Here is a 16,631-nt window from a genome sequence, read left to right on the forward strand (position 1 = left end):
CCACTGTGTATATATATTGATACCACATCTTTATCCATTCATCTGTCGATGGACTTTTAGGTTGTTTTTAAGTCTTGGCTATGTAACTAGTGCTGCTATAAATATAGGAGTGCATGTATCTTTTCAAGTTATAGTTTTGTCTGGATATATGCCCAGTAGTGGAATTGCTGGGTCATATGTTAGTTCTAGTTTTAGTTTTTTGAGGAACCTCCATACTGTTCTTCATAGTGGCTGCACCAATTTAAATTCCCACCAACAGCGTAGGAGAGCTCCCTTTTCTCCACACCCTCTCCAGCATTTATTATTTGTAGACTTTATATGATGGCCATTCTGACCCATGTGAGGTGGTATCTCACTGTAGTTTTGATTTGCATTTCCCTGATAGTTAGCAGTGATGAGCATCTTTCATGTTGGCACTTTTTCTTTTTTTCAGTGCATCTTCTCATGCTGCTGAAAAGTCAGTGCTTACGTTAATGCCCATTTTGGAAGTTAATCTGTCTTTTCTCTGTTTACTTCTAAGATTTTCACAGGGTTCTTATGTTTGGTAACTTTATCCTGCAATTTTACTACGTGTTTAAGAGTAATTTATTTTTATTTATCTTGTTCAGAATAATGTGTGCTCCTTTACTCACTTCTGGAAATCTCTTAGCCATCTGTCTTCATGCCCAGATCTTTTTATTCTATTACTTCTCCTAACTCTTCTTTAATATCATATATCTTTTTATTTCTCTGTGCTGTGTTCTGAGTTATCTCCATAGATTTATCATTCAATTCACTAAATTTTTCTTCTATCTAAAGAGATCTAAATTATTATTTAGCATCTATTGATTTTTTTAAGTGATTCTGTTCTTTCCTTTTTATCATTTTTTTAATAGTCCAACTTGTTTCAGTGTTAATGAACTGCTCATTGAAATCTATCATCTATCTATCTATCTATCTATCCATATATACACACACACTATATTTTTGAGCATTTTAAAATTGTTTACATTAAAGTCCCCTTTAGATTTCTTTATTGTCATATTTGTGAAATCTCCAGTTTTTGGTGGGGCTTTGGTTTCTCCCCTTCAGCTTCTCTTTTTGGCCACTAAATTTCTCATATAATTACTGCTTATAAGACTCATTTTTCCATAAGACTCATTTTTTTTTGTTTGTTTGTTTGTTGCAGATTTTATTAGTTACTAGCTTAACACCAGTTTATATTGACTATCAGCTTTATAACTAACTTCAGAACTGGATTAGAAATAAGATTGTCAGCAGTCAGCAAGGAAAAGGTGAATATCTGCCATTTTTTTAAAAAATGTGTTTAACATGTTTAGAACTCTTGATTTAGAAAAGAAATACTGTTAAACATTTTCATAATGGAGAAAGATTCTGCGTTGATGCAGCAATAATATAACAACAATACAGAAACTTTAAAAATGTCTATTCTGAAATTAAACATTTTAAAACTCAAAGGAAAATTTAATAATGGCAGTTAAAAGACCTATGGGTTTAATGTTGTCTCAAGTTTTATGTGCAAGTCCACAAGATAGAAGTCTAGTTTAATAATTGGACAGATTAGTTGTACTAACCTTTGTTTTACTGGTGAATTATTGGGGTACATATAGAAACAAGTTAAGGGATGGTACAACCATGAATCATATTGACACAAAAACCACTAGGCAGCTTCAGAACTCGGGAAATAGTGGAGAGTCTAAACTGGAATACTGATGGCAAGATTTGTAGGTGCTGTAGACAGGTGCAGTGCTTTGAAGTTCCTAAATAGCTTCAACATAGTTGGCTGGGAGCATGCTGGTTCTGCCAGTCCTCTGCACGGTGCCATACATCCAACCTTCATCAACAGCTTGAACGTTTACAATGGCATCTCCATCTTTGAAGGACACCTCATCTGCATCTGCAGCCATATAGTCATACATGACATGGAAGATTTTTCCAGCAGTAGATGGATGAGATGGGATGGAGGATACCATTGTCTGCTGGGTAGCAACTGAAGATGATCGTTGCTGTGGGAGCTCTGTGGTTTTTGCATGTTTGTAAGCTGGTGAGGTTGCAGAGAAGAAGACGCCCCCGTCGCTGTAGGTGGAGAGGTGGGCATCTTCTGAATGCTCGGACTTCTCCTCGCAGCTGCAGACGCTCAGCGCGCTGGCAGATCAAGACTGCTCCCGGCTCCGGCGCTGAGCTTGTGCATTAATCATGTGTAAGCTTCGGGACTGAATGTTGTCTTCTGCTGGATCATAGTCAAAAACTGAGCCAGGATTTGTACGCCAGACACGTAAACCTGTCGTAGTTTCCTGATCCTGGTCATTCCGTTTTTGTTCCATTTCTACCACTTTTCTCTGAATACCTCGGTAGTTAATGTCACTGAAGTCCTGTGTGTTCTTCTTTACTCGTTCAGTGATGGGGTCTATCACCACTGGTGTGAAGCAACCCTTGTGTTTCTCGAAGTCTTCATGATATTCACCGTTGAGATGTGGCGTTGGATCTCCCTCACCCGTCTCATCTCTGGCGTGTCCAAGACATAGGCAGCTTTGCCTTGTATTTGTTTCCGGAAGCTATCAGAATAAAGCACCGAGCTAAAGTTCTCTTGATTGTGTTTGGCTCGCTCAACCTCTGGAGTGACAGGGGTTGGAATGCTTGTTCCCAAGTTTTCTTTGTACAAAACCGAGCTGATGTGCTTCTGTGTCTCCTTGACGCGCTTCACTTCAGGCAGGTCTGGGATGGGGGTTCCTTGTCCAACCGCCTCCTTATACTTCACCGAGCTAATATGGTCCTGGGTTTGCTTCACCCTCATCATCTCAGGTGTCTTTCCAATCGCCGTTCCTGGTGAGACATCTTCTTTATATAAAACCGAGCTGAAATTCTTTTGATTTTCTTTAACACACAGTATTTCTGGTGTGTCTTGAACAACTGTAATTTTAGACTCATAAGACTCATTTTTCCTGGCAGTTTCACATGGGTTTGGAAGGCATTCCTCACAGGTAGTTTCACATTGCCTGGACTGAGGTTCTGAACTAATTATCATGTTTTTTAGTTTTTTTGCATATTGTGGGTAGAGTGAATTTAGATCCTTTCACTTGAGCATAGATTTGATTCCTCCGTGTGGACTATTTCCTCCTGATCCCAGGCAGATGGCTGTCTCGGGGCTGTCAGACCTGTGGCAGGACAATTCTTTCTCACCTTCTACCTTTAGGCAGGGAATGGAGTTCTTGCTGTGCAAGGATCTGCACTTTGAGTCTCATGTCCACAAAGCATCAAGACCCTGATTATGGTATCCTGGTGCCTCGTGGACAGTGCAACTTTATTTCTTTTTACTCTAAGCCTTTAAATTCCTTCTTCATTTATGTAGCCTGGAGATTTTTTTTCTAGTGTTGAGGTTGGCTACATACTATTAAAGTAATGTAAAACATTTTATTAAGATGTCTGTATTTTCGTTTTTGTTGGAGAAATAGAGGGGTTTTCCTCTTCTGTGTAGCCTACCATTTTAACTGGAAGTCATTCCAGGCCTTTTTTTCTACCCCAAATGTTTTATACTCTGAGAGAGATTTGGTGTGCAAGAATGGTTCTCAAATTGTTCTATAATTAATGTATACACTGTATTTTGGCCAATTTGAACCTTGTATAAAGGAGCTTCAAATCAACATTATGAAAAACACATAGAACAAGAAACCAGTGCTGATTTGGTGGTGTGTCAATTTGCTTACTCATTTTATAGTGGAATTTCTTTTTCTCTTTTTCACCACTTAATTGCCTGTTAGGCTTATCTGAGAAATTGATTCTTTATAGTTCTGTAATTAAGTGAAGTAGTCTTGGGCTTTGGTCTCAGTAGATTCTGGGTTTAACTCTAACTGTGCCATGTTCAAATGTTCAGGTCACATAATAGGCACTCAATAATCACTTGCTGAAAGATGAAATGAATGAATGCATGATCTTATTGAATATCAGTTTGCCCCAATTAAAATATGAATAATAATAGTAACCACCTTATAGGGCTTTGAGAATCAAGTGAGCTCATCCTTGTAAAGAATCCAACATAATGTTTAGCATAGAATAAGAGCTCAATAAATGTTCTCTATTATATTGCATAGAGTTACATATAATGCACACCTCAGGGCACGGACATAGAAGAATTTAAGTAATTATGCATTCTTTACTTTCTCTTTTATTTCTCCTATCACTTCCATAATCTCTATCTTCTTTAGAAAAATGTCTACTCTTTATAGGGTTGTGCTTATAGATGGTAATAAGGTCCCAATTTGAATTGATAGTTCTGATTTCTCTCCAGCTTAAATTTCTGGGAAAAAAAAAATCTGACACTTTGTATATTAATGACAATGGAACTCCAGATAAGAATTTATTACAGTATTAGAAAAATTGAACCAAGAAAGCAGAAACTAAATAGAGGTCTAGCATCTCTGTTCAGTGGAAATACCATATCATATTATTCTAAAAGAAAAAAAGGCTTTCCTGATTTAATAGATATTAAAAACAAGGGAGAAATTTTTTCAAAAGAGTTCTGATTTTCACTTGTTACTTTTTTAAAGGGAGTTACAATATCTTAAAGAAAATTAGATCATAATATAGTTTTGTGCCATTATATTCTCTTTAGTATTCAACTACAATTTATGTAATTTAAACTATAAATTTTAGAATTCTATTGTATTTCCTTGCTCAACAATAAATACAGAAAGTTATAGTGCCATCTTGTGAAAAAGATGCAGAACTGCATTGTATTACCTTATTTGACTAAATTGAATAGGTAGAGAAAGGGCTATAGAGCTAGAGTTGTGTATAATAAAGATTAATCAGCATATTTCTGTTAACTTAGCTAGACTTAATGTTAAAAGAAATAGAATGTAGGTGGGTTTTCCACCCTCCCAGATTTTTCTGCAGCATGGATAATAGCCAAAGAGGAAAGGTTAACGTACTGAATTGAAACCATGCAAGAGGACTTACCAAATTTCAGACCATTTTGATTCCAAAGGGAGAAAGAAGAAGAGAAATAAATTATGCCTGATGCTCTGAATTGCAAAGCTATGTACATGATTGAACCAAAGTGGTTGCTAAACACAATTGAGAGAAGAGAGAATTGCTCTGGATAAACGCCCGCACTGTGTACACACCAGAGCCTATATGAGGCAGGGACACCCTCTACTTGTCATAGAAAAGAAATCTGGGGAGCTGACAGAGGTTATTGTAACTTACAGAAAAGAGTTATCCTATATGAATAAAAGTGACTCCAGAATATTTACTTTGTTACAGGAAGAGCCAGGAAATGTTTGTTTTTAGGCCCAATATGAAGCAGGGTAAGTTCCAGGGCCTTTGAATGATTTGATACAATTGATACAAACTGCTACTTGCCCGCTGATTCTGGAGCGCTCTTCTTGCCTGCTTATATTAGAACCTCCCACATGCATGCATGTTGAAACAGCTGGACATTGTTATCAGCTGGTGCAGAGATCTGGTGAAGGATTTGAATTTGAGGTTCAACAGGGGGCTAAAGGGAAAGAACCAAGAAAGACTGTGCTGCCGAATCAGATCTGGCTGCTCGCTGCTCAAAGATCAACACTCGAGAGAGGCAAAGGTTGGTAGATAGGAAAGTTGCTTTTAATTGAATGCCAGCAATCTGGGGAGATGGTGGACTCAGTGTCTCCCAAAAACACCTCCGAAGATTATGCTTGGCCATGAAAGATTTAAAGGGAAAAGGGGAAGTAATCTCAGTTAATCATTGAGATGGGGGTCAGAGTCATTGCCATCCCCCACTGTGTGCAGGCTTGTGTGCAGGCTTATTGACTTCTTGTTATTTTTCTTTAGATGCTCTCTTGTTCACTCAGTTTGTTCACACAGTTGGCAAGATTACTGAAGGGAAAGCTAGGGAAGAGATCTGGTCATCTGTTAGTTACTTATTCTTTACTTCTACTTCTTTTATCTGTGGGAAGAACCAACAGGTTAGGCAAGGTATTGTGTGACCAAAAGATTTGAAAGGTGTGCTCAGCGGAAGATGAGTAGAGTGTAGGGGCGCCTGGTTTAAGGTTAGTGACAAAGCAGAAGGGGCCTCCTGTAGAGAAAGAGCTCTTTCCTGCCAAAAGCTGCTTACAATTGTTCTTGTTAGGATGGGCCAACAGAGAGAAAGAAAATGAAGACGAGAAGACAGAATCTGGGAAGCAGTGAGGGTCAGAGGTGGGAGGTAATTAGGTCAGGTGAACGGGTGGTAATAGCACTCAAAATGGAATCTCACTTTTGTGGTATCATTTTTATGGCCAAAAGATAGCGCCTATTAGGAAGTATGCCGAAGAAAACACCAAGGATAAAGAAAAGACGAGAGAATAGTAATAATGAAAGGCTTCATTTGAAAAAAAAAATTGGATTATTTCCTTCTGATCCTGCTCCTATTACCAATATTTTGAGTTCCTTCACTGATTTGAAGGTCCATGGGAGTTGTCAGATAAATAATTTCACTGCCTCCACTCCCTCCTATATGTTTAAGGAAGTGGTCCTGCACATGCAGTGAGGCATGAAACTGAAGGAATTTTATTCCTAAAAACTTGCTTTGAATTTTCTTGCCTTCATGGATTTAACTTGATCCTTTAATGCTATAATAATTTGGTTTCATATTGAATGTCCTCTGGGCTTTCATTGTCATTTATTTTTTTAAGAAGTTTTCCATGAGTTCAAAATAATCTTTCTGGTGAAAAGGCGATTCAATTATAGAGACAGCATAAAAGGAACCCAACATGATACAATTCTCTAGTGAGATAAGATCTTCTGCTAAACCCAGATGATGTTATAAAACCAAGATTTGTATTTGCATTTTGAGACACTCGACTGAAAGGCTTGATCAGAACATAAAGCATCAAATAAAAGTGAATCTTTCATCTACATAAGGCAGAGCTGAATTTAAGAGTTTGACTCATCTAGAGCCATAAGTTGCCCTGGCATGCCATTTAACCAGATTTGAAAGCACATTTGATAGACACCAGATCTCCTTCTACTCATAGGCAGAGGAGAAAATGTCCAGTTCCTTCCACATCATGGAGGAGATTTCCCACACAACAGGAATGGCTAACACACCTTCCCAAACTTACCACAGTAGTGAGTAGATTTAGCTGTAACTAGTTTCATTTTAAATGGCACCATCCTCTGAAGACCTAACTGCTGATACAATATTTAAACTATGGTTCCACCAGTTAATGGTAATGTGACTTCAATCTCTCTGTTTCAGTTCTATTCAAATGGGATAATATGAGTACCCATTTCATAGGCTTTTATGAGATATCACAGTGCTTGGCATATTTTAAGCTTTTCATGCATGTTAACTATTATTATGATTATATACAAAGAATCAACATATTAGTGTAAATGTATAACATGTATATGTTTATATACTACTAGTGTTCATAAGGATGAGATCATAGAATCTGGCATTGTATGCCTGGAAAATTGAATTTCCTGAGGGTGACTGATAACCATGGATGAGAAATTAGAAGCCAGGATGAAGGAATTCTACAAAGGTTTAAGTGAAACAAAGGAGAAGTATGAGGGAAATAGTGGTGCAGAAAGATGCTTCTGTAGACATAGGAGAATATTAGTTGGAGTAGGTGTGTAGCAAATGTTTAGAGTAGGAGTTGATGGCAGAGGTTTAAAGCAGGACCAGAAATACTGAAATGAATCAGGAGCAGTCTAGGGGAGGTTACTGAGGAAGCAGTGCAGACCAGAGAAATTTGGGAAACCTCTTTCCATTCTCAGTTTCTCACATATTTATCATAGCATCTGTAACTCTTTATTATTTGTTTATATTTCAATCTTCCTCTAGGGCTATTCAAAATGGACTCACCTGGGAGATTTTTAGAAATGCAGAATCTCAACCCCACCTCTGACCTATTGCACCTGCAGTTTTAACAAAGGCCCAGGTATTTCTTATGCAGTCAGTTTGAGAAGCACCGCTTTCCTAAACTTTAAGCTTCTAGCATGGTGCCTGGCACTTAGTCAATGCTTAATGGAAGTTTATTGAATGAATTAAGTTGAATTCCTGGAGGCCACCAAACAGAGTTTCAGGTGGAGATGGAAAATGGCATTTTAACGCCAAACCAAAGCCTTCACCTAGAGCTAAACTTCTACAGTGACTACAGAAACTAAAAAAATTCATCTGCCTTGTCCAAGGGGTAGAAATAAGGTTCTGTAAGAGGAAAAATAGAGGATTGGAGCTGGGATGCAAGTGGCCCTGTGAGAGAAGCCCAGGAAATAGCCCACAGAGGCCCTGTGAATATAGCTCCTATCATGAGACTCCTTCCACAGCACTACATGTATTATGTTCTTAAAACAAATGATTCCTTGTGTCCTACACTGAGGGAGACCATGTGTGGTAGTGGCAGAGGCCTGAGTGGGGGGCAGGCAATCCCGCACTACTTCTAGAGGAGGTAGGTTATCAGGGAGCTTTGTTTAGAGAATTGCCTCAGGGATCTGAAATTGCAAAAGGATTAAGTGGAAGAGGCCCCTAACCTGTTCCTCCTGGGCCACATTTTTAGATGCACATAGAAATTGCTGCTTAAACAAGATAGTTCATCTTAATATCTGCTTTTGGAGTTGAACCTAACTCACTGGGGTGTGCTGACAAGGATTTTGAAGTGTTCTCTCAAAATATAAATTTAAAATGTTCATTTTCCAGGCTTCCTTTTTAAAAACAGTATCCCTAATTAGGAATTTGGGAGTAACATAGACCTGCTATTATATATAAACAACAAGGACCTACTGTATAGCATAGGGAACTATACTCAATATTTTGTAATAACCTATATGGGAAAACAATCTGAAAATATATATCTATCTATCTGAATCACTTTGCTGTACACCTGAAACTAACAACATTGTAAACACTGTAAATCAACTATACTTCAATAAAAAAAAATTTTTTTTTAAGTATCCCTGTGTTTTAACTTAGCTTTGAAAAACGAGAATCACCTTTCATCCTTTCCCCTAACATAAAATCTACCCTTAATTCTTGCCTAATCTCTGTCTTGCATAAATTTCTCCTTTTACTTTTGTAGAGGCGCTCCTCTGATTCAGAAGTCTGGAACAGTCTCAGTGCTGGAAATTTGGCACCAAGGTTGTGTCTCTGGTGTCAGGTGGAACTGGCCTTGACTTCCTGCTCCATTCCTTGTTATATGCATGACCCTAAATTACTTACCCTCTCTGCTTCAGTTTCCTCATTTGAAAAATGGCAATAATGGTGGCATTTTCCCTCATAGAATTGTCACATAGGGGTAAGATAGTGCTTGTGTGTAAATTAAATGTATACTAGTGGCTAGGAGCACAGGTTCTGGAGCTGAACTGCTTGGGTAAATGCTCCACTACTGCTAGCTCTGTGTCCTGAGGCAAACTGTGTCACCAGTCCATGACTCAGTCTTCTTATTTGAAAAATGGTGATAATGATAGTATTTACCTTGTAAAGGTTTAATGAGAATTAAATGAGCAAAGTGCTTCATAGTGTTTGGTGCATTGTAAGTGCTATACATGTGTTTCTGAATTTAAAAAATGCACACAAGATGTGCTCAATAATTGTTTTTCTACTGACTGTCCTTATTTTCATCACTGCATCAATTCATCCCATTGATCCCTTATGAATCTTCCTAAAACACCTCTCTCAGCATTAGTTAGAATGGTGTGGCCACAAATAGCAGGAAACCTAAGCAGTAGCGGCTTAAACTATAATGTATCTACTGTTTACTTAACTGGTCATCTGGGAGAAGGCAGTCCAGGAATTGATTCAACAGTTCAATAATGTCATCAAAGACCCAGGCTTCTCAAATCCTCAGTGTGTGAGAGATCTTTCTTCAAGATTGCTGCTGAAGCTCTAAGCACGGTATCTGTACACAACAGAATTTACAGGATGAGTTCAGCTAGGGGAACCAGATGGAGGAGAGAGCAAAATGATTTTCCCTTTGTATATCTTTCTCTTTTAAAAAATTTTATTTTCCAGAAGCACTCAGTAGATTTTCCTTACAACTCATTGCTCAGACTTGGGTTACATTGTCAGAGCTGGTGGTCTTCATCCCTTGAGGCTGGGCAAACCAAAGGAAGGATGGAGGTGGGGAGGTATTAATAGTGTCTGCCACAGTTTCATCAAGTCACTTTCTTGCCCTGCTTTAAAACCTTTTCATGGCACCTCATTGCCTGCCAAAAAAGCTCTAGCCTTCTTAGTTAGGTATTGAGACTCCTCCGTGAGATGTGGCCCTTCCATTTTCTCCATGGGTTCACCTCCTTGGGCCTCTTCCTTAAGTCTATTCTGGTTCCAAGCCATCCTATCAGCCATGACCTACACTGCCTTGTATTTTCCTGCCCTCCTCTCCCCATGTCTTATTGCCTGTAATATGTTTGTCAGTTCTCCCTTTCCAACCACCGTGACATACATGTTTCCCTGCTCATCTCTGCATGTAAAAATGCAACCTTTTCTTAAAGGTCCAGATCAAATGCCTTCTCTTCTACTGAAAACTTGTCTTATCCTCCAAAGCAGAAAGACCTTTCCTTCACATTCCTCATGTTGTTTTTGTTTTTTTTTTTAATTTTATGTATTTTTGCCTGCGTTGGGTCTGCGTTGCTGCGCGCAGGCTTTCTCTAGTTGCGGCGAGCAGGGGCTACTCTTCGTTGTGGTGTGCAGGCTTCTCATTGCGGCAGCTTCCCCTGCTGCGGAGCATGGGCTCTAGGTGCGCAGGCTTCAGTAGTTGTGGCTCGCGGGCTCCAGAGCGCGGGCTCAGCAGTTGTGGCGCATGGGCTTAGTTGCTCTGCGGCATGTGGGATGTGGGATCTTCCCGGACCAGGGCTCGAACCCACGTCCCCTGCATTGGCAGGCGGATTCTTAACCACTGAGCCACCAGGGAAGTCCCCATCATGTTGTTTTATGTTACTTAAATATTCTGTGCTATTTTTATTATGGAAAGAGGCAATATATTTTTCACCTTTATGTCCCACTTCTCTCAGCTATGCTTAATAATTATAATAACAATTATAAAACTTTATTGTTTACTATTTGATGGGCATGTAGGACATTTTGAGCACTTTACATATATCATCTCATCACACTAACCTTTTAAAAGTGTGAATATTTCCTTTATGATGAGGAGTAAACTGAAGTTAAATGAGATTCAGTGACAACTTAAGGTCACCAGACTTTAAGCGGTTGTGTTTAAGTATTTAGTGGCCTGTATTTTCAAACAGTATACTGTATGCCTCCTTAATGTAACACTTTTCAAAGCAGTAAGTCCTCATTACATTTTTATTTAAATGAATGAAAGAATATTTGTATAAGTTGGCTAATAAATATCACCAGTCTGCATAATATGTGCCCTGCACCTGCTTCTCTCCCCCCTAAGATTAACCCTGAGAAACAAAATTGTGTTTTTAATGTAGATAATATTATCTGGATACCTCCCACAACCTTTCTCATTTTGCCTTAGCTATGTAGTCTTTTATTCATTCAACAAAAACAAATACCTGTATTAACTGAGTACATATTGCTTGCATGTGTCAAGCAGTGTGCTAAATCATAATACTTTGGGCTCCATCTAACCACTGTAATAGAAAGCAGCTTAAACTACAGTGGTCTTTATTATCTCCCTTAACAATTGGTTGGTGTTTGCTAGGTATGTGCAGCAGCTTAATGATGTTGAGTCTCCGGATTGGCATCTCTGCAATTTGCTAGAACTTTCCCTCATGATTACAATCTGCTGCTGCAACTCCAGATATCACATCTTCATATAATTTACAGAAGATTTTCCAAATTTCTTGTTGTATCTCAATGGTTAGAATTGGATTACTTACCTGCTCCTAGACTACTAGTCCCATCTTCCCTGAGATCAAGAATCTCTTGAAACCTGAGCTAAATTGAGAGTCTGCTATGTAAGAAAGAGGGGAAGGGAAATGGTTTTCAGTCACCAACAAAAATTGGTTTTCCAAATGAGTAATACAGAGATGAATAAAAGGGGCATAAATCCTGTCCTGATGAAGCTGACTCCTGGCAAGATAGTAAAATTTTTAAAAAAGTAAAATTATACATTGCTATGAATGATGAGAAAGAAATAAACAAGGATCTGTGAAGTAGACTGATGTCTACTTAAAGCAAGGTGTTTCTGGAAAGACCTCTCTATTGAGGTGACGTATAAATTAAGACCACAGATGAGAATGAATCAGTTACATGCAGAGCATAGAGGAATGTGTGTTTGTGTGTGTGTTAATCATGTTATATATATATATATATATATTTTTTTTTTTTTTTTTTTTTTTTTTAAATTTTGTTTTGGCTGTGTTGGGTCTTCGTTTCTGTGCGAGGGCTTTCTCTAGTTGCGGCGAGCGGGGGCCACTCTTCATCGCGGTGCGCGAGCCTCTCACTATCGCGGCCTCTCTTGTTGCGGAGCACAGGCTCCAGACGCGCAGGCTCAGTAGGTGTGGCTCACGGGCCTAGTTGCTCCACGGCATGTGGGATCTTCCCAGACCAGGGCTCGAACCCGTGTCCCCTGCATTGGCAGGCAGACTCTCAACCACTGCGCCACCAGGGAAGCCCCATGTTTTATATTTTTTGCGTCTTAGGATGTTTTCACATTCTGGGTTCTTACAGACCCAGGGAAAGGCTGCCCCTGCCAAGGCTGGCCAATTCTTAGAGACAGCAAAGGGCTGGGCTGGGAGCATGACTTCCATATGCAAACCAAGCAACCAACCTCAATCTGTACCCCCAAACACCCCCTTTATCTAGTTCTCACACACCAAGTCAATATTTCCCCTGCTCTAAATCATCCCAGGGCCAGGTACTAGGCAACTAGAGACCACTCCTCTAGCCCAAAGCCTGCCAAACTAGCCGATCCTCAACTCTTTACTCTGCCCTGCCTTGTCTTTCTCGAGGAAACGTCAATAAAGGCTTTGGTCTAAGCTTTCCTCTGGCTCCTGTCTTCTGCCTCCTGACCAAAGCCTAGCACTTTCCCTTTGCCTTGAGTGCTGTGGTGCATGTGCCCCTCTCTCTTGGGAAATGTAAGTAATAAAAATCTTCTTTCAATGGCATTAACTTCTCCATGTTGTCACTTAGCTACCTTCATAAATTAATACCTGGGCACTAAGCAGTGTGGAAGCAAGTGCAAATACACTTGATGAACACTGGAGAAAATAAAAGAAAGCAAGTGTGGCTGTTGACTAGTTGGTATTAGAAGATTGGAGAGGGTGAAGACTTATGGCTGTCTACCAGAACCCATTCTCCTCTTCTTTTACAGCACTACAATGTAGCTGGGTAAATGAATGCCCAACTGCTTTGTGTTTCCCAGGTTCCTTTCACTTATGTGGGGCCAATAGAATGTCAGTAGGCATGATGGATAATACTTTAGAGACAATGCCTCAGACAATAGATGTGCTTCCTTTATCCTCTCTTTTTATCCCTTCTCACTGGCTGCACCCTCTTTGTGGCAGTGACTCAGCTTTGGACAGTTGTATGAGGACAACACTCTAGGACACTTGCTCTCAAAGTGTTGTCCCAGATGGGCAGCGTCAGCATCACTCAGAAGCTTGTCAGAAATGCATACTCTCTAGTCCCAACACAGACCTACTGAATCAGAAATTCTGAGGATGGGGGCAAGAAATTTGTGTTTTAGTCCAAGTGATTCTGATGCATGCTCAAGTTTGAGAACCACTATTTTAGGCGCAAGAGCAGACATAAAAGGAAGAAACCCAAGTACCTGAATGTTCACATGGCATAAAGCTGGGCATATGAATCTGGAGCTCAGGAGAAAGTTGTGGGTGGGAGATTATCAATTTAGGGTGCTATTCAAAGCCACAGGAACACGTGAGATAACCAAGGGAGAGAGTCAGAGAAAGAAGGAGAAGAAGACTGAGGATTGGGGCATGGGTAGCTCCAACATTTAGAGAAAGGGAAGGGGAAGAGGAGCCTGAAAAGGAATCTGAGAAGTGGGGACAAGAGAGGCAGAAAGCAAGCTAAGAGTGAGGTCATGGAAATTAAGAGGGTAGAGTGTTTCAGAGGGGAAGTTGGGGCCCCTCTGCTCAATGCAGAACCTCTCCCCTCCTCATTGAGTAGCAGCAATGCCTTGTTGAACAACTGACCCTAACTCAAGGGTGGGTCTGACTGAGTTAAAGTAACCCTCCCCACGTCCTCCACCCCCTGCCAGCAATGTTTGCTACGAAAATGAATGTAAGGCCACTTCTGGCCAATAAGATCCTAGAAGTGTACTAGTGACTTATGTGAACATCCTTCCGTTCTTTTGATAGAGAACAACAGGAAGCCAGTGTCTGTCTCTCCCACTGGATGGAAATAATATAGCCCTTGTTGTTACTGGAGGTCATATCATGACCACAAAGGACCATGATGTCATAATTTTAAGGCCATAAATTTCCTTATTTGTAAAATGGGGATAATGCTAGTATCTACCTCACAGAGGATGAAGCTGGCTCTTTGGACACTCATGCAAAGAGATTAAAGGAACTAAAGCCCTTGATGACACGGCTGAGCTGCAAAATCAACCAAAGCAAACTTTCTGTTTGTGAGCTAATACATTTCCTTATTTCATCAGTTTAATTTAGGATTTCTGTTACTTGTAGCTGGAAGCAGCTTATCTGATACAGTGATATATGAAGGCGATTTCTATTTTTAATTGTCAGACAGTCACCAATTTGTTACAGATTCTCAAGAAAGATTATTTGTGTGACGTATTCTTCAACCAATGTTGTAAAGCACTTTTCTAATAAAAGGAAATCCACAACCTAACCTTATAAGACAACAACAAAAAAATCAGCTTAGGAGTAACTGATTAAACATTTTACTTACCTTAGAATGGATATATATTTCCTTTTAATGTATTCTACAATTCAAGTCATATTTTATTAAAACATTTATTAAAACATCAAGTCACATTTATTAAAACCTCAGTGAAACTAATTTTTTGAACTCTCATTTGGCAGAAAAAATGCAAATATTGAAAGTCTATGTCTTATCCCTCTCCACCTTGAGTAATTGTAGGGATTGAAAATTAGGTCTAGGAAAAGAACATCTTGAATTTTAAATATGCAAAATACTATAAACATGAAATATATGCACACAAAGTCAATGGTTTGACTGGTTGAAATATTGATATCTTAATTTCAATGAGAAAATCGATCTATTAAAATACAATGAAACTTAATACTTCAAATTAATTTTATTTACTACTGGAACAGTAGTGGAGGTTGTAGAAAGAATGTTCATCTAGAAATCAGGAGCTTTTTGAATTAGTTCCACCCTTCCCACCAGGTCTGTAGTCTCAGATACATAATTAACCTCTTGTTACCTTATCTAAGGAGAATGAGGAGAGGTTAATCTTGGTAACCTGTAAAGTTCTTCCAGTTCTGTAATTCTATAATTTAAATTGTTATCTTAAATCTCTAAAGTGAAAATAACTAAAGGCACATTTTTATAAACGTGTTCTATGTAATCTACTCTATTTCTAATTCCAAATTGGTAATTGTTTTCTTTTCGTAACTCAGTCTCTTTCAAACATTTCTATTTGTAATTATTTACTAGGAGCAGGTAGAAAGGTTTCATATGGATGAGTTTTAATTAAATACCTGTGTGCCATGCACTGGAAAGACATATTTTAAAGAGAGGTGCAAATAGACTGTCACAATGAAAAAAGAAACTTTCCTCTTTCTGGTGCCTAGAAACAGGATTAAAATTAAGCATGACTCTAAAACCAGCAATGTATTTCATAAATCATGAGATTATCATTAACAATATTCTTATTTAAAAATGCCACTGTTGACATTCTCACTTACAGCATGATAAGGGCTGCATCAGTAGGATTAGTTTTGTGGTGTGAAGTGCTTAGTATTTGGTTTGTACTGGTGTCTTTTAAGACAAACATGCTTCATTCATCCAATGACAGAAGTTAGCCATATGCAAATGTGGGCAACAAAGATGATTTCCTATGTATGTTCCCCAATATTAATAGATAAATGTTATACTTATTTCCTTTGATCTACTGTTAGTTCCTCTTAGCTCTCGCTTCACTCCCTCCCCCACAAAAGAGATGTATATTGCGCATAATTATTGGGCATTTTCTTACTAAATTCTCTGTCTTCTCTAGTGTTAAAAGGCAGTAGTAGTACTTAACCTTTGGCTTGATAAATGTGATTCAATTGAGTTAAACTGCTGTTCTTCTAGAGCTTAGAAAGTAAAATACCAATATAAATATGTGGTAATTATCACCGGAACTGTTCATTTTTAACTATTAAATTTAAACAAAGAACAATTGCTGTTTGTTCATGCAAAACAAACAGTGCCTGCTTAAGATCTTTTTGATTAATCTGCCTCCCTGCATGCAGATCTAGGAGAAAACACTGCCTCAGGCTCAGCACGCACATCAATGAAATGGAAAAAGCTTTGCTGTCCCAGTCAATTGTTAGGGTTTTCCCAAAGCAGGGGTTTAGTGGTAAACAACGCGGGATCAGCTGGGGAAGGGGATGCGAAATGCCGGGGAACAGGTCAACACACCCAAGGCATGGCAAATGTAGCCTAATTCTAGAACTAGCACCAGAAAAAAGGGAGGAAGGTGGTTGAATAGGTGAGAAAAGTAACTGTTATCAGACACAGTGCCAAATCATACTCGAAA

The 16,631-nt window shown here is 39.0% G+C and overlaps 1 protein-coding gene across 1 annotated transcript; it reads right to left on the reverse strand.

Moving 5' to 3' along the window:
• Positions 1 to 1,560: 1,560 nt before the first annotated feature.
• LOC118884043 (nebulin-like) lies at positions 1,561 to 3,025 on the reverse strand. The gene is given in 2 exon segments (XM_036831377.1): positions 1,561 to 2,461; positions 2,464 to 3,025. Coding segments are annotated over 2 exon segments (1,263 nt in total). The 3' UTR covers positions 1,561 to 1,760.
• Positions 3,026 to 16,631: the final 13,606 nt, after the last annotated feature.

This window comes from Balaenoptera musculus, chromosome 18 (genome assembly GCF_009873245.2).
Source record: "Balaenoptera musculus isolate JJ_BM4_2016_0621 chromosome 18, mBalMus1.pri.v3, whole genome shotgun sequence".
NCBI classification, from domain to species: domain Eukaryota; kingdom Metazoa; phylum Chordata; class Mammalia; order Artiodactyla; family Balaenopteridae; genus Balaenoptera; species Balaenoptera musculus.